Raw genomic sequence first — 20,325 nt, forward strand, 5'->3', positions numbered from 1 at the left:
GAGAGTAACATTACAAACAGAATAACAAAAGATTTTTTTGCATAATAGAATAGTTACAGTAAAAAGTTGCTGAGTAAAGAGTTATACAAAATTGAGTTTTTTTTATTAAGGGAACAAGAAGCCTGAGCAGCCAAAATAAAAGGAAAATTTTTGAAATTTGACAACAAAATCTTCAGCTTTATATATGTATATACACTCACTGTGCTTGTAGCTAAATGAATCAATCAATATAAGTTTGCTCCAATGTGTCTTTAGCTAAATAGTCAATATATGTACACTCATTGCGCCTGTCCCTACATACCTCAGTTAACTTTTAGAAGAGTTAAGAAATTAAAATGAGTTTGAAATATATGTATAAATGCATACATTGACTGAGGGTTAGGGATTGGGCAGGCACAATATACATTGAATAATCTTGAGGCAAAAAAAAAAATTTTTCTCTTTTTCTGAAATAGTATTTGGACTAAGTTGGCTCACTTCAGTTGTTTTTAAATTAAATTATCTATTTTAAAAATTAAAGTTTATATTATACTTTATATATATATATAAACATACATACATATATAAAAAACGATTCTCACTTCAGCAACAGCACAGGCATGAACAAGCTTGTCATACTCCAGAGCTATAGGGATTAAAACACAGGTTGAATGAAATACTCTAATTACTAACTTTGAAAACTTTTATTAATGAACTAATATCTTAACTGATCTGAACCCTCCCCCTCCCCCCTAAAATGTAACAAATAAATAAAATATACTTTTTTAGCATATTATACTAAACTTAATTTCATCTAGAGATTTTAATAATCTTTCAGTTTTCAAAAGTTATAACCCTGTAAAATTTACAATCTTATGAATGTTGGTAAAAGTCAACTTTCATAAACCAATAGCTTAAATACAGGGAAAGATTTCATTTTAGAGTTGCATTACTTAGCAAACTCTACAAGACAGCCAGAAAAGCAGCAGACTGAACTGAATAAAAAGCTAGTAATCCATCAGGCTTTTTTAACAATAATTTTTAAAATCTAATACATGTATATATATATATATATATATATATATATATATATATATATATATATATATATATATATATATATATATATATATATATATATATATACATATATATATATGTATATATATATATATATATATATATATATATATATATATATACATACATATATATATTTAGATATATACATACATATATATACATATATATATATATATACATATACATACATACACATATATATACATATATATATATATATATATATATATATATATATATATATATATATATATATATATATATATATATATATATATATATATATATATATATATACTCTTTAATATCTACTCTCATTACAGACACTGTTAAAATGCAGTTAATTAATCACAGCTAAAATTAGCTGGTGTAATGCAGATCGATAGAAACTTGAGTAGAAAAGTAAAATATAAAAATTAAAATAGCAGGCATGTACCAATTTAACAACATTTTTTGGTATATAATGTTTGCAGACTCAATGCTTGCAACAAAAACTAAGTTTGAATATATCAAAGACAAAATGGATAAAGACCCACTGAAACCAACAACTCTTCGAAAATTTAATAACCCAATCATGGTGCAAAAAGTATTTCCTCTTTTACTTCTGATTACTTTTGAAATAAAGTGCTCAATGCAAATTCCGAAGAAATTAAAAAACCCCCAATACCAATATTGTTTGTTATTGCCATGCCAAATAGATACAAAACCAAAGCAACAAAATGCTGCAAATAATGTTTTTGAAAATGTCCGATGTAATCCTCCAATTTGAAAATAAATCGATCTCTGAAGTAGTCTATACAGACCTTGATCAAAATAGCGCCACATATCAACAAATGTGTACAATGTACAAACACACCTTGGTGGAGAAGGTGATTCAATTTGATCAATTTTTGTAAAAACATATGCTAATCCATAGAAAACTTTATATTTAACATAAAACATAATGATAAGCGACCATCCTACAGCAATTGTTTCTATTTCATTTAAATTTTGTAACACATGGTGATGGCTTGATAAAGCATTTACTGATGAGTAGTGATAATAAATGTCAATAATAAACCCAATAGTGACACATCGCAGAAATCCAATACAAAATTCTTTTAAGGTAGCAATGCTGCTTTGCAATAATGGTTGATTAAAATCTTTCACAAACAAGTCAAATGTTAGCAAAGGACCTCGAAAAAATAATGGTATATAGAACATATAGCTTAGAAAATCAGTGAATGTAAATGAAAAAGTCTCTAGATTTCTTTCTGTTCCATAACTAATAATGCGTAAAATAGTCATCAAAACAGAAATATAAACAACACCACTTTTTGCAGCTTTAATACAAAATAATAAAAATAAGTACTGCCGACAAGTATCTTTGTGAAAACTAACTATAAATATCAATACAAACAGCCACATTGTTTTTCGATTGAAATATTCAATAACAAAATAGAATATAAAAATTATTATACATAGTAACAAAAACCCTTGAAAAGACATAATTATTAAAACCAAAAATGCACCAGCGACTGAATAATAAAACTTCTTGACTTTAGGGAAATTAAGGGCAACAAGTCTTCCTAAAATAGAGTATAAAAGATTGACAATAACAATCAATGTCGAATTATCTCGAAAATCAGTCCACTCATAATCTGTTACATCTCTTCTTAAAGAAAACCAACCCGTGTCAAGGCAACCATCAACAAGATGATGCTCAAACTTTTTAGACAACTGAAATGAATAATATATTGGATACAGCGCTAAGCATGGCCACAACCACCAAGAAATCATTGATTCAATAAGTCCAAACGATGGATGCTTATAATAAGAATCCGAGCGTTTTTTAATAATCGCATTAGACATTCTATTATTCAAACTTAAATAACGAATAATTTTATGCTTATAAAATAACAAATATAAGCTTATGTTTAACCACTCTGAATAAACACATTAAAATACCGTTTGAGCACCTAAGCTACTATTCAAACATTTTATTATAATATTATTTTGCAAGAAGTCCTCTTAATTGTAAATAATAAATCTTATGTTTGATTAAGACAACATTTTAACTTTTTTCTTTTTTCAAGCCTCCGTCATCGCGATTTCTTGCAAAGCATCAACATTTCTTTGCATTGGATTGACAAGGTTCTAATTGATTTTTTTTATATTAGGAGAATAGTAAATACATCGTTTTTTCTTTGTTTTTTTTTATTGTCTTAATTAAAATATTTATACAATTGTTTTTTATATATTTATGTATTTTTATACATCAAATAAAAAAGCATACATAAACAAATATAAAAAACAATAATTTTAATTAAACATTAAAAAAAAGTTGAAAATTTTTTTCTAAATTCTCCTTATATAAAAAATTCCAGTTAGAACTTTGTCAAACCAAAGCGACGATTTGGCATTGACATGAACATACTTAAGTTTAGACTTTGCACGACGCGTGAAAATTTCACATCTGAAACTTTCATTCAAAACATCAAAATACCCTGCGGGAATCCATGATTACATGTTTTTTTCACAGCTATTTATCTAAATTATAATCTGTTATTTTTTCCTAACCAGCAAAAATATGAGACTAAAAGTTGGCTTTTATACGAAATATAAAGTTAAATTAAGTTATAAAAAGAGACTCATGACCCTACTAATATTACAGAAACTTGGTTTATCTTTCTCCAATAATACTAATTCCTTACAACCAATAAAGGTTGTCAACCATCTAAATCAGCTTCATTGGCATCAAGTTCAAGAATGAAAATTGCAAAAAGTTTTCTTACTTATATTCAAATAGGGGCTAATAATTAAGTCATATATATATATATATATATATATATATATATATATATATATATATATATATATATATATATATATATATATATATATATATATATATATATATATATATATATATATATATATATATATATATATATATATATATATATATATATATGACTTAATTATTAACCCCCATTATACACTATAGTGTATAGCAAGAAAACTGCTATCTGTTCCTGTTTCATCTACTTATTCAGAGAGAATATTTTGGGTGCAGGTAATGTTTTAAATGAAAAAAGAGCCTGGGTTGTAGCCCAAAACAGGAGAGCAACTCAGATATTTACACCATAATATTCATAAATTTTCAGAAATTCTTACCTAGAATATAAGATTCTATTATGCAAATATTATATAAATTTTTTAGTTATATAAATCTTTGTTCTTCAGTGACTGCGCTGCGAGTCTATTGAGTGCAGTGAGTAAAAGCTGTGAGTGAGCAGCACAGTATGTACCGTACATACCTTAAGTACCTTTCATATCACATTTAAAGAATATATGGGTTTTGGCTTAACAGTCATATATTAAATTTGAACTTAATTCTTAAATTTACATAATTGATTATGGTAAACAAAATTACATTGCATTCATTTAGAATGTTGTATTTTTTATCTTAAGGGGTCGTCCATAAATTACGCAAATCAAAATAGATTTTAAAAACAGAAGTAGGAGATATTAAGCTCTTTTACGTGGCGATCTTCATTTCACTTAATAGGCTATTTTGATTTTTTATTTAAATTAAGACTCTACGAGGGAAAACTTTTGATTTTTTTGTTTTGTTTATTGTAAAAGTTTGCTTACGTAATTTGTAGAAAAATCTGAGAAATCTCCAGAGATTGCTTTCATGGGAACTTTTATTTAAAGTCACCTAGCCATTGCGCTACGGCTGCTAATATTTACTCGAAAAGAATGACGAGGAATGTTGTGGTAAGCAATACAAAATATCATAAAAATGCAATGTTAGTTACAGAAAGGAAGTAATGCAACTGATGCCAGACTAAACAGGGAGAAAAAATTTTAGAACTATTTTGGGATTTAATGTTAAAAGTTATAATCTGTTTGCACTCATCGAAAAAAATAAACCTTAAGCTTTCTCCCTCTTTAAAAAAAGCAACAACGAAAAACAGCAAACGTATATCTATACCATTTGATTGTAACATATTTGATTGTAACATATATAATAAATTAATAACATACATTATAAATTAACATATATTAAATAACTAATTTTAATTATTATATATTATAATTACACATGTATATGTTACTTATAAGTTATATTTTTATTTTAAACTTACAACATTTTGTAACTCAGACAAAAATTGGTAAAATAAACATACTATTTACTACGGCTTAATTCATTGAAGACTGTTACAAACTCATGAGTGAATTGATACCAAGATGTTAACAAACCAACGAGTTTATAAAAAAATTACTAATGCAATATAATCTTCCTAATGCATAAAGTATTATGTCAGGCTAGAACTTAATTCTGCAATAAATAGATTTGTAACATCATTTAATTTTGCATTAATATAAGAAATTTAGAAATCTAAAAATAGCAGCTAAAACAGTCGTTGCCATTAACTTTAATAATATTTGTCGATTAACTATAATTTTTATTTACTATATTATAATCACTGTTATAGCTCTCTGTATGTTGTCGCAAAAATTTAAGATGTTTTATTTAATTTAAAATTAACGTCTTCTTTTGAGAATTGTATACAATAAGTAAACATAGTCAGATACGTCATATATAATTCTAAGATGTCGCTTAATCATAAAGTTGAAAGCATCATTGAAAGCATCATGTTTGTAACATTTCCGCGATAAAGTAGGTACGTGGACTAATTTTTCGTAATTGATCAAATACTAAAATGTTATATATTATTAGAAAGCCCTCAAACACAGTATTTTAAAGCTGAAAAAATTATAAAAATTGGACAATTCTATAAAGTATTACAATGCTTTTAATAGCAAATTTTGGTGTATGGGTTTCTTGATAAAACTGAATCAATAGGCACTGTGAGCCAATTCTTATTTAAATATCAATTACTTGGTATCAAAAGATAGATATAAAAACGGACTATAATTTCAAACTAGTTTCTAGGTAAAGAGCGCGTTGATGGATCCAGAGGGGTGTTAATCCACCACCTACACCTCACAAAAATACACTTTTTTTCATAAAAGAGTGTTTTTTTAATAAAATTGGTATTTATATACAACAAGTTGTAATTATTTTATTCCACATCACTAGGCAACATTACAGGTCTATCTTAAAGTTGGGTGTTGGGTAGTGGGTAAGTGGTGGGTGAAATAAATAAAGCTTGAGCTGCTGGCGTGGTGGCTGTTTGACCAGACCGGTTGGTAATGGTAATCTTAACAAAAAAAAAAAAAAGAATTTATGAAGGTAAAAAAAAAGAATAGTAATAATACTTGGAATAACTTCTGGAGACTTTGAGAACCTATCTAATATTATTTACTTTATTGGTATTCTGGAGACTTTGAGAATCTAAAAGTATTTACTTTAAACATTATTATCATTATAGGTAAAGTTCAAATTTGCTTCAATATTAAATAATGTGAAATTACTCACAAATATTATGGTACTATGTACAATATTAAGGTACAAAGTATGGTATCATATAGTACAAACTTCCTGACTGTGTAATATACTTTAAATCTTTATTTCAAATAGTATTTGTCACACAAATAACTATTCAACAGCCTGTTGGATAGTTTTTAGTGATATTGTCCTCAGTGGCCATTTTTGTTTGTGAATTCTAAATCTTATACTTAACAATAAATTTTTAAATAAAGATCAAATAAACAAACTTTTTCCATCTAAATGCTAAAAATACAAATCAAATATAATTGCTTTAACAATTATTACCTATTAACCCATCCCCCACCCCACCCTCACCCATCTCTTAACCCATTATCCAGTTACAGAATTCAGGAAAACAGAATTTATGTACCAAAAGTGCAATACTTTGTAGGCTATCTGCGACAACCTATTTTTATTTTTCAAAGAAAATTAGTGTAGAAAATTTAACAAATAGTTTTAAAAAATAACCGAACTTTTATTTGACAACATCTTACAATTAGAACATCAAAAAAATTTTCACGAGCAATAAAGTTAATAAATAAGTCTAGTAACCATACATAAAAGTCAACTATAAATTAAGGTAAACTCTTCTTTTTTTAAAAACAATCTAAGTGTATATATGTTTCTAAAAAATATACAACAAAAACACGTTTCCTTGATACTACTAAAAAAAAGTTCAAAAAACGTGTCTTAAGTTTTTTGGCGTATTTTTCGGGTTCAGATCTTGTGATTTTCGTGTACCTAGTTAAAGTTACAACTATTATTATATGTAAAGAACAACTTTTATTATATGGTTTGTTGATTCAAATTTCAATAAGAGAGTTTATCAGCTTTTTAGATTGCACAAGTGGTATTATTAGTTAAGGATTTTTTTTATCTTTTGTTAAAAAGTGTTTCAGATTCTTTTTATATATCATAAATTGCCGAGGGCATTGATATGATTGTGCCGGAGCAATCGATGGTCACACTAAAGGAATGCCCTCTTCTATTTTAAATCTAAAAAAAAAGCTGCATACGCTTATTGCAACAGTCATAGACTTAATTTAGCGATTTGTGCCTCATAGACTTAATTTAGCTATTTGTGCCTCATACAAAGTGCTATATGTCACTTAACGAGGTATTAAATTTTTTTAAACTTTTACTTACCAGGCAACAAATATTAGAGGAGCATATTGAAATTACTGTTCCATTGGCTGTTAAAAAAACAGTTAAAACTTTTTTGCAGAACAGGTTGGGTGGAAAAAGTTTACTTTTGCTTTGGATACTTTTCAAGAGCTTTGTGCTAGTTCCAACAAAAATGATTTCAAAAGTTCATTTTTTTCGTCATACTAGAAAGGCTTCATCATTCTTTTAGTGACTTATATGGAATAGATTTACTGAATGTTTTACTGAATTCCCTTGTGAGCTTCATTTACGCGAAGCCTATTGGTAAAAATTAAAATGGTGATATCCATTTTAATATTACTGAGTTGTTAAAAATGATAATATATATATATATATATATATATATATATATATATATATATATATATATATATATATATATATATATATATATATATATATATATATATATATATATATATATATATATATATAATACAAGTGTTTGTAAGCTTATAAGATTTTATGAGAAACTAAATGACAATAATTCTAGTTCAATTTAAATTGGTTTACTAAAAAAAATTAATTAAAAAAATGTTTTTTATTGTTTGTTTTCTTTAATGAAAATTATTTGCTTTAATAAATTTGTTGCGAGCCGATTTCGTCGCTCCATACCATTGGTTTCAATTACATTACAGCATGATTAATCTGTTACTATTTTAATTAAATTCATTAGTTTTCATCTTTTGTTGTTAACTTTCGTTTTAATATTATTATTAATTGTTTTCATCTTTTGTTGCAATATTTTGTTTTTGTATTATTATTTGCTAATAATGGCGTTGATAGTTGCTGAAGTAATTTTACGGTATTATGAGTTGAAAAACTGTTAGATAAGTTTAAAGCGTGAAACAAAATGTCTCACTTGTTACATCGGTTTCTTCAGTTACTTTTATAAACGTTTTTGCTTTTGTAGTTCACATCTATTTATATAACTTTTAATAAATTCAAATTTACGAAATTTGATTGCGAGTAAAGTTGCTGCTAAGGAAAAATCATTAGAAAAAATGTATTTAAAATGCCCTATTAAAGACCTTAATAATTTACTTTGGAAAGTCTTAATTAGTTCTGTAAAATGGAAACCGATTCAAGTATTCCATTTAGCAGAGAATACAAGGTTGTAAACAAGAATGTTACTGTAACAAACTTTTTTTCGCTAAAAAGTTTTGTTAGCTCTTTTATTAGATGTAACCAGTCACACAAATCCTCCAGGACCTGAAATTCATTAACGTACTGAAGAAAATCTTTTATACTTTGTTATTATATCCAATGCAGTTTTATTTGTCAATATAGATTCAATCATATCAAATTGGCTATTCCAACGAGTAGCTATATCTTGTAATAATTTAATTTTTATTTTGTATGGAAGTGTTTTTTGAACTTTTTTTAACATTTTTTATAACGTCTCCGAATGCTTAGATAAACCAACTATATGCCTGCATGATGCAATTACTTAGGCGATTTCCGATTTGCCTTCGTTAAGTTTTTAATTTCTTCAACTTCACTTTCTATAATTTCTCGATTAATTAATCTTCCATTACTGTCGTAATCTTTTACTTCGTAACGCCTTGACCCATTTTTTAATTTTAAATGAAAGTTTTAATTATGTTACATGTAGAAGATCATTAACCACAAGATTCAAACGATGAGCAGCACAAGGAATCTTATGAACATTTTCATCAACTTTATTCACTGCAGAGAAAATTGCTGAGTCAATAAGGAGTGCGAAAATTTTATTACTTATTGAAAATTTACAGAATTCATTTAAGATACCAAATAAATATTCAGCTGTTTTTACTACAAACATAAACTTTAGATCTAAGCTTTGGTCAACTAGAACCGTATTATGAATATTAAAATGACACATTAAAATAGTTGTTTTAACTCAATGATGACCATCCGTTGAAATGAAATTTTATACCTTCAATCGTTGCATTCTTTTGTTAATTTTAGGTTTTCTGCAATTTATTATATTTATTCATTTTATTTAATTTCGTCATTAAAAAAAGAATACAATGCCGTTTTATATAAATAAAATTTATTTGACCGGGGCAAAAAAGAAGACAATATTTGCCTTTATCACTACGCCCCGACGTGCTTTCATCAGCAAGCGTGTACAGCCATTAAAATATAAAATTACTTTGTACCATATACAAAGTAAATACAAATTTTACAAGTATGTTAAGACTAGTAACTAATCTAAAATCAAAAGAAAATCGTAAAAAAAAGATAAAAAAAAATAGTAATAATAATAATAATAATTCCACCTAAAAATTAAAATAAGTTAATAGGAGAATTTAGGTGTATTAAATATTATACGAGTTACTTTATTATGAAATTTGTACATAAATATAAGAATTTAATAAAGATTCAACTGAAAAACATAAGGTATGTGATGATTTTTAAATAGTTCTTTAGAATGTGTAAAACAACCTGCACCTGAAATAATTCTGATAGCGTGTTTTTGTCTACTAAGCAATTTAACTTTACTTACATTAGAGCTGCACCACAATACTTGCATAGTTTATATAACAATGTATGAGGGAGAAATATAAGATTTTTAAACAGTTTTGGTTTAATAATTGCTTAGCTTTGTATAGAATGCCAACATTTTTTGAAATTTTATCTTCTAACGTTCTTATGTGTTCTCTCCAAGTCAGGTTTTCGTAAAGTATCACTCCTAAAAACTTTAATGATGACTCTCTAATTATTTTAGAGTTACCAATATAAAGATCAGGAATTTTTAATAGAATATTTTCTTTATTGTGAATTCTATGAAAAAAAGTATACTTAGTTTTATTTAAATTTAATGACAATTTGTTTGTCTAAAGCCATTCCGCTAGATTTAAAAATTCCTTGTTTACTATTTTAAATAAAAGGTTGACATCTCCATTAGAATAAAATAAATTCATGTCATCTGTAAATAAAACTGAATTTAAAATGTTTGAAAACTTATGGAAGTCGTTTACATAAATAAGGAATAACAGTGGACCTAGAATTGAGCCTTGGGGAACACCGCAAGTTATAGTCAAGTAATCAGTTTTTCCTTCTTCGTGTGCTATGTATTGTTTTCTATTGCTTAGATAACTTTTAAGCCATACTAAATATATGCTTTTAATTCCATAACTTTCAAGTTTTTTTATAAAAATGCTATGGTCTACTGTATCAAAAGCTTTGCTAAGATCTATAAAAGCTCCGAGGGTAAACTTACTTTCGTCAAATACTTTAAATATATCGTGAACAATATTAATAACAGCATGGTCAGTTAAATACCCTGGCTGAAATCCAAGCTGTTTATTATATAGAATATTATTTATATTTAGAAAAATTAAAATTCGGTTATACATAATTCGCTCTAAGATTTTCGAGAAGAATTGAAATTGGTCTGTAATTTTCAGGATTAGAAATGTCTCCTGATTTGAAAATAGGTATGACTCGCAATTTTAAGTTTCTCTGGATAAATACCTAGTTTTAAAAATAGATTAAAAATATGTAAAAGAGGGGTTGTTACGTATTTTATCGATTTTTAATTACATTACTACTAATATTATCATACCCCACACTTTTGTTAAATCTTAAAAGATATACTGCATCTAAGAGTTCCTTTTCAGTAATTTTAAATTATCCATCTTAGAGGTCTTATCAGGAGTAAAATATGACTCAAAGTTTACTTCAGTAGTTTCTATTTTCGACGCTTAAGTGGAACCTACACTGACAAAATATTGATTAAGTGTTTCAGCAATTAAAGATTTATTTGTAATAGTTTTATTTTCAATGTTTAGATTTATAGGAAGACTATTTCCATTAGTTTGCTTTGTGCCAATTACTTCCTTAATTATGTTCCAAGTATTTTTTGGATCATTTTTATGTTTTATTAAATGCTCGGTATAGTAATATTTCATTGACTTTTTAATAACCATCTCAAAAACACGTTTATAATTTTTGTAATTGGTTTCATTCTTGAAAGTTTTTTTTTTAAGAAACTTGTTATATAATCGTTGCTTTTTTTTTTTTGACGAATTTAAAATTCCACGCGTTATCCATGGATTTAATAATGTTTTTTCCTTCACACATTTTGTAACAACAGGAAAAGCCGCATTGTAAAGTTGTTGTAATTTATCAATAAACTTATCTTATGCCTTATCTGTGTGTTCAATATCAATGAGGTCATCCCAATTAAAATCTGATAAAAGAGTATTAAAATTTTTCATGGATTTTTCATTTATATTTCGCGTATTTTTTTTTTAACTTTTTGTGCATAGATGTTATCACATTTTTGTGAGATAAGAAATGCAGGGAAGTCATCTGAAATATCGCATTTAAATATTTCTGTTTTGATTTTTGATTTGAATTCATTAGTGATTATTTGATCTATAATTGTTGCGCTTTCTCTAGTTATTCTTGTGAGTTTATTAATTAGTGGAATATAGCCTTTCTGATATATGACGTTAAAGAAATTATATATATTTGTATTTAAATGACTCATGTTCAGGTCAAGGTTAAAATCACCTACAAAATAAATGCTTTTATTTTATTTTTTTTTTTTTTTATTTTTTTTTTTAATATATATTTGCCGTATATTAAAATTTACAATGAAATAAATCGTGTTAATAAATAAGAGAGCTGGAGCAAACAGAAGACATAAACTGTCTTATCATCGAGCCCCATTTACATTGAAAAAAAATCGTCAGCTTATATATAAAAAAAGAAAAGTAGCAAAGTACATAATAAGCATATTTTTGCTTAATTTATTTTTAATTATGTTTTTAATATGATTTTTGAATTGTTTTATTAAGTCGGAAGGTGGTCTGTATAAAACGTGGGTGATAATGTTTTTTGTGATTTTATTTATCATTTCCACACACAAAAATTCACAATCATAAGTGGTTGAGCACACATCTTTTTTTAGCTTGTATGATAAAGCATTACTTATAAATACACACAAACCCCCTCCTTTCTTCCCATATCCTCTAAACTGATGAATCACTTTATAATTTGGTAGCTGAAAATTTGTATTTGTCTCGATATATTCATATGTACACCATGTCTCGCTGAGACTAATAATTTTAAAATTAAATTTAACCTCGCATAAAAATTGTTTAAATAATTCAAAATTTTTTGAAAAACTCCTAATATTTAAATGCAAAATTGAAAATGAGTTTGGATCTAGTTCTTGCATTATGTTTTCAGTTTTAGGGTCATAATATAAAGTATTAATACCCGGGTCAGAATGCTTATCTAGAAGTATTCTATTTTTAATTTGTAATGAATTAAATTCTGAGTTAAGTGTAACATTATCTTCATTCATGAGTAGGGTGTTTTTTATAAACTGTTAAATTATTATTTTTCTGAAAAAAAAGAAAAAAAAATAATAAGGAAAAAAAGAATGATAAGAAAAAAAAAGAAAAAAAAAAAAAATTCTAAATATAAATGATAAATTAAGCACCCGCTTTATTTTTCCTAAATTCTCTAACAATAAGTTTATTATATTTTATACAAAAATGTTTATCTTTTTTTTCTATGTATCTTCATTTCTTCTATGAGTTTTTTCCGTATGACCATTGTTTCAAAAGAGAAGTCTTCGTCGATGTATATTCCTGATCCTTTAAGTCGATTAGATGAATGTATTACTTTTATTTTGTCTTTGTAATGTAGAATTTTAACATCAATTGTTCTTGTTTTATTTTCTTCTTTTTTTCCAACTCTGTGAGCCCTCTCGCTATCAACGTTCTTAATATTTAATTCGTTTTCAAATAAAATTAATAATTTTCTTTCAGTTTTATCCCAGGTTTCTTGATCGTTTTCGGGAAGCCCATCGATGCAAAGATTATTCCTTCTGATTCTATCTTCTATCTGTCGTAATTTATTCTTTTCCTCTTCACCTATACTGTTTTTGTTTTTAATTTTCTTTTCTAATTCGCATACCTTTTTTTCTTTGATGTCTTGAGTTACTGTTAGGCTTTCTTCGATATCTTTGTCTTTTCTAGGATTGTTACTCTTTCGGTAATTTCTTTAAGTTTAGTGTTTACCTTTTCGTTTTCTTTTTTGAAGAGTCGCAAATTTGTTTTGATTCATGTATTTCAATAAGTATCTTATTTATTTTATCGTTTTTTTTAGTTATTTTTTATTTTATTTTATTTAGTTATTTTTAGGTTACCACTGATAAGCTTAAAGATATCTTTCTGCTGTTTTGAAAACATTTCATTTTCATTTGTTGATATTTGTGTTTCATCTGTATTCCCCGTTTCGTTAGATTTCTTTCGAACATCAATACTTTTTTATCCATTTTATAGTTTGTTTGTTTTTTTTTTGTTAAAAAAAAAAAAAAAGTTACAAAAAATAAATATTTCCTCCGAATAAAATACGTTTGCTTGCCGCTAAAACTACAATCAATATGATGAAGGGCTATTCCACGTTTTCACGGCGTGATATTTAACTTTTTTGGGGGGAAAAACATCAGATTTTAGCGCATTTAAAAATTAAAGATACTAAAAAATTTTCATATACATTACAGTTTACAAAAATATACATTACAAAAACAAAATTATTTAGTTTTAATATTTAATAGACTCTAGATTTTAGGTATACGTATTAAAAGGTTGCGTCACGACGTGACAAAAATTATCTAGCATTTTCCATCTTTAGAAGAAATGACAGTAGTTCAGCTCTTGTGGATATTTTGAAATATTTTTTTGTTATGCCTTGGATACTTAAAAGGTGTTATAATAGTTTCATAACATTTTTTAAATGTTTTATAAATTTAAATGGAGACACCACATAAATATATCAACGGAGTTTAAGTCACACCGTGGCGTCACGGTGTGACCAGTACAAAATCTTTGAATATTAAGACAATAAAATCATCAAAATGAAAGTTGAAACAAAAGAAACCAATTTATTCGGATTTTTATAAGATTGGTATAACAATAACGTTTAACAAAACAGTTTATTTACAATAATTTCATAAAAAGTCTTGTAAAATTCAACTACGTTTTTTTATTAAGTTTTATTTAGTTAACTAAGTACGATGCACTTGAATAAGGTTTCATTTCCATTTTATCATTAAACTGTTTTAAGCAATGGGCACTAAATATTCCAGGCGTTTTACAAGAATTATTAATTATGTTTCCAAGTTCTGTGCCATTAAAACAGTTTTAATTTTTTCAGCAGCAACCATGAAAACGTTTACTTGACTTTCCTATCTGACGGCTTTATAAAATGCTGTTGCGTCATTAATCAGAGTTTCTCTTCGAACAATTTTTTGTGTTGCTAATCTTTTTATGGTTGCTCCTATACCATCGCATGGTCCTTTACCATGAGAGGTTGCAAAGTAATTCCAGCAAATTTTAATTTTGTGCTTGCTTTCAAACCATGGAATTGACGCTACTATGTAAAAACTTTTAAATTGACTGCTAGGAACATCAGACCAAACTTGCAAGTATTTTACATCCTTTTTACTTATTTATTTTTTTTAGGTGCCCCAAGAAGTCCTTACGGTCTTGTCACAGAGCCCGCGGAAGTGCATTTAACCGGGAAGTTCACGCCTCCTTCCTTACCGTGACGCGAAAAATAATAATTTAATAATCTTTAATAAGGTTAATTATTAACAAATCAATAAAATAATAAAACTGAACTTCTTGAATGATTCAAATCATCAGAAATAATAACGGCAGATTTTAAGAGTCACCATGCCAGCTAACAGCAGTAAATAATGTTATTTATTTTTTGTTCCAATGTGCTGACTGAACTTCATCCTGCCAGAAAGTTGAGAAATTTTCTGCAAAGTCAACTTGTAACAAAACTGAATCTAGATTGCTTTTTAAAACATTTTTTCGGTTTTCATAACTCATTGATTGTTTTCCTTTTATAAAATAATGCAAAAGAAATTTGGGGAGCGTTTTGCAAACATTGTTACACAAAATTATGGCTTTGTCTTTTTTTATTGCTTTTTCGAGGTACTTAGTCCCATTAAGTTGCGTAACTTTCTCCCAAAGGTACCAGGTAATTTCTTTATCGTGGTTTTTTTCAACTAACTGGTATGTTTTAAGAAATAACTTTCCGTCCTTACAAGCTTCACAAAGATTATTCCAACAATTATCATTTTTCTCGTCACACACTAAAGTATTTGGTAAAGCATGCGAATAAAGGGAAATTTTCAAATCGATGAAGTGTAATGCTTAGAGTGACAAGATAATGTTTTCATACTTTTGACATGAACAAACATTTCTAGGCATTAAGCTTGATAAAAGTATATGGCCTGGTCTCAAACTACAAAACTTGGATTTACTGATTGAAAAATCAGTGTGTTCGTTTTTAAATATTTGATATGCTTCACTTATACTCATTGTTAAATACCTTTTTTGCATTTTGTTTTTTTCTTTATTACTTCTTAAAACAATTGTATCTCAAGGTTCTTACTCAAGGTGCCTGAAAGGATATACCATCTTGTTCAAAAAAACTAATGACGCAAAGCTTCATTTCATCATTAAGAGTATTAGGTCCATGTGTTGGTTGCATATCTGGTAAATCTTTGTTAAACTGAATTGCAAGTTGTTTAACAACAGTTGCTTTTTTAAGAGTCGAAGTTGGAAGAGCACGTATTGTTTTTTAACAGCTTTACTAAGTGTACAAGATGATTTGTAAGCAGGAGAGATGTTAGATGTTATTTTAGATGAAGAAACTCTAATCTTTTTTTTTCTTAACTTGTCCTTTAAACGTGCTAATTCAGCATTAGAATTTTCGTTGTTTTTTTGCGTATCGAGTCCTTTTCCTTTATAAAATCCGGTCCGAATTTTGGCATTTGTCTTTCTCTATACTTTATCTGGTGTTCAGCATGTGTCAGAGGCATTTTCATTACTTTCAACGAAGAAACAAACAATTTGTTTGTGAAAGCTTACTTTTTATAAAAGTTGTATAAACAATAAACATTCAGAATAACCTCAGCAATGGCGCGACAAAATTTAAGAAAAACTAAATAACAAAGGTGTTAGTAAAATATGTCTACATATTTACTGGTACACCTACAAGTATAATAAAGAAAAACAATGTTAGTTATATTAAAAGAGGTTTCAAAACTTATCCACAAATCTAAAACAATAAAAATACTACAAATGTTAAACCAACATGTCTTTGCGTAACATTTTTATAAAAATTAGTCTTTAAAAAATTTAATTTAAAAAAATGTCACGCCGTGTCGTCACAATGTGACATAAACTTAAGACATATAACACAAAAACTGAAAATATTCAAATTTAAGTATCTATTGATATTTATTGCCCTATTTTAGTTACAAGTAATTTATAAATATTTATTTAAAATAAATAAATATTCTTACACTAGAATGAAAAATGTTGCTATTAGTGTCACGGCGTGACATGTAACAGCGTGACAAACTTAAAGAAGACCAAATAGAAATTTCTCAATGAAAGACTATTTAATTATTATAATAAATTTTCAATTTGAAAAGCAAGAGCCCCACCTATATTTAGCGTGAGACAAATCTACATAGCTATTTAAAAAAGTTTCGAAAAAAAAGGTTTCAAAATGATTTACTAAAAAAATTATTTAAATTTAAAGTTTAAAAAATTTTGTTTAAAGTTTAAGCATCAAAAAAATCCTTCGAAAACCAGTTGTACATATTACATGTTTTTTGAAACTACAAACCTTTAACTTTTGAATGACACATTTAGTTTTTTATTTTCTAGGATTTGAAATTTATATTAAACTTTTTGTCCAACATGGAATTGCCTTGTATGCAATTGATGGAAATAATTTCTTGTTCGCTGTATTTATGCGTGGTATTTTGTAGCTTTTGTTAAGCTCATTACCTAAGTCTATATAATTCGGATGCCGTACAATCAAAATCGGCTGACTAGTTCCAACGATGAAGCTCACTAATAACTTGTTTAATTTTTTATGACTAGTCGCATCAAATTCGTTCTCATTACAGCTATCGACATCGGATATATCATTAACATTTAGAAGTGATGCAATGGTCAGTTGATAAATGGTTGCATTGAACTGGTTGAACTGTTATAAGGTAAAACTTACAACACAAGTTGCACTTTGCTTGGGACTTTCGGTCATTTGCAATATATTTCCGAACAAAACTTAATTTTTTTGTTCCTTTTTTCGTTTGACAAACAGATTGATTTGTTATTGACATAATGTATTCAAAATAAAGAACAAGTCATTTTTTAATAATGTTACCTAGAGAATAACAATAAAAATAGTTTAAAACTTAGTAAAATTTAATTTTATATAAAAAATAGTAATTTTAATTAAAGACTAATAACAACTAATCATTTGAATTATTGGGAAGTGATCCGAAATATCGGTTTTAACTAAACCTGTTTTTAAAGTAGAATCTAGAAATGCGTTTGTCACGATGCAATCTTGACAAACGCATTTCTAGATTCTACTAAATTATAAATAACAAATTATTATTAATAATTATAAACAACAAAGTGAAAATTATGCATAATATAAGTTACAATTATTTAAAAAATTAGTTAATGAATAAAATCAATTTTTTAATTAAAAATTAATAAATATGAAGCAAATACAAGTAAATATAAAATTAATCTTTAATAAATATCAATAAAAATGCAATCCGAAGCAACGGAGTTCAAACCTTTGCTTTGCCTCAACAACGTTATTGATAAGGTTTGAAAAAGTAAAAAAAAAATTCAAAGTACGTCGAAGTATAATTTTTTTTATATAGGGGAGACCGGGGCTAATTGACTCGGTTTTTACTCTATGAGCTCTGTTGCCCTAACAGTACATTTTTTTAAAAATATTAAAGTGTAGTCTTAAAGAGTATGGATTAGGGTAACTTATAAAATTTCATTCATTTACAAAAAAAAATTCTTTGGGTCTTTCCGAGCCCTCAAAAAAAAAAAAAACTTGCGCCAACTTACCCCGCCACGGGGTAAGTTGGCGCAAGTTTTTTTTCAAAGAATTTTTTGATGGGTATTATTTATTCGCCCTTCTATGTTAAGTTTAAGAATAACTGCATGAAACAGGCTTTTAGTGGTAACTCCTAATTTTTTAGTCATTTCTGACAATCTTCTTTTCTTAGACATCATTGAGGTATCTTTAAATGATTTCGATGGTGCACAATTGTTTAATTTATCTTGCTGAAGTTAATTTACAATCAATTTTCATTTTTAAGATTTCTCGAAACAATTTATAAACTTCCCTTTTTGTCGATCTATTTCATTCCATTTCTTTTTAAAATCTTTTATTAACTTGAGCAGCCGTAGTGCAGTGATTAGCGCATTAGTCTCAGAAACTAGAGATCCGGGAACTAGGTTCACCGCCACCTCTAAGTTAAGTTTATAACAATGGGTAAGTTTATAACTAGGGTAAGTTTATAACATTGGTTTGTACTTGGGATAGCATTAATACAAATTTTGATTTTTCATTCCTTACTAACAAAATTTACATACTTATTTTTATAATTTCCTTTAAACAAGTAATCGACAATGTTTTGAGCACTTTTAATCCCCTCCCCCTCTTTTTGAAAGTACCTACGCATAAAGCAAAAATACCTAACAGCCCTCCAATTGGGGTGTGAGGGGTAGCCCAGCCACGGATCTGGTTTGAAATATGACACAGACAAAAACTATTGCTTAAAGAACTTTGAGCTAGTAGACTGTCAAACTTATAAATTAAAATAAAAATCTATTTCATCAGAGATTTTACTTACGTTTTACAATTGATCAGCAGGTTAAAAAATTAAAATTATATAACTCATATTTTACAATTATTGTAGAAAATGAATTTTCAACCATTTCCGAAAGTACTCAGCGAATGACTTAAATATGTTTAAAACTAAATTTAAAAAACATCATGTGTATTTAAAGATCAGATGGTGTCTTATAATAATAAAAAATAATAATAATAAAATTTTTTTTCTTTAAACGTTTTTGAAGTTCTCAAATTTTTTTTTTTATTACTAAAGTAACGTAAATTGTAAACTCAAAACACATCATTTTACTACCGTGAACTTAAAACATTTATCTAAACGGTTAAGAAAAAAGTTAGTTTTCGAACTTTAATGTAAAATTAATTTAATGTTAAATAACGAATAATTTATAAATGTATCCTAATAGAAACACCGCAATAAAAAAATGTAAGTTAGTAAGTAACTTACATTTGAAGTAACTTTAAAAAACATACAAAAAATTTTTTTTATATATTATCTCAATAGTAACAAACATAAAAAGTTGCTTTGTATATAATAGTTTATAAAACCTTTCTACACATGGCTCCGTGGCGCAATGGTAGCGCGTCTGACTCCAGATCAGAAGGTTGCGTGTTCAATTCACGTCGGGGTCACAGTTTTTTTTCGTAAAAACTCATTAGTGTTAAATTTAATTTGAAAAATAAAAAACTTGAAACAAAAAGTCTTTTAACTTGATTCAAGGAAAATAAAGTTTAATTTAAAAGATTTTTTATTAATTAAGTTTCCGCATATAATAACATTTCATGACCGTAATTAAACCGGATGTCGTTTTTAAAGTATTTGAAAATGATTTTACATAAGACGATATGATTGCTCAATTGCAAAATCTAAGGTTCTGCACGAATCCAGTAATAATTGCAAAACGAATTAGTTTTCATTTTTCTAAAACTGGTTGAAGGATGCTCCAAGT

The 20,325-nt window shown here is 27.0% G+C and overlaps 1 protein-coding gene and 1 non-coding gene across 2 annotated transcripts; one reads left to right on the forward strand and one right to left on the reverse strand.

Annotated features, from left to right (window-relative positions):
- Window positions 1-1,367: 1,367 nt before the first annotated feature.
- On the reverse strand, window positions 1,368-3,170 carry LOC105843391 (protein-cysteine N-palmitoyltransferase HHAT). Its single transcript, XM_065807076.1, has one exon. The coding sequence runs from the start codon at window positions 2,911-2,913 to the stop codon at window positions 1,423-1,425; it is 1,491 nt and encodes a 496-aa protein (XP_065663148.1). The 5' UTR covers window positions 2,914-3,170; the 3' UTR covers window positions 1,368-1,422.
- A 16,766-nt stretch (window positions 3,171-19,936) lies between these two features.
- trnaw-cca (transfer RNA tryptophan (anticodon CCA)) lies at window positions 19,937-20,008 on the forward strand. Its single transcript has one exon. It is a non-coding gene; the product is annotated as a tRNA-Trp (tRNA).
- Window positions 20,009-20,325: the final 317 nt, after the last annotated feature.

This window comes from Hydra vulgaris, chromosome 10, assembly GCF_038396675.1.
Source record: "Hydra vulgaris chromosome 10, alternate assembly HydraT2T_AEP".
NCBI classification, from domain to species: Eukaryota; Metazoa; Cnidaria; class Hydrozoa; order Anthoathecata; family Hydridae; genus Hydra; species Hydra vulgaris.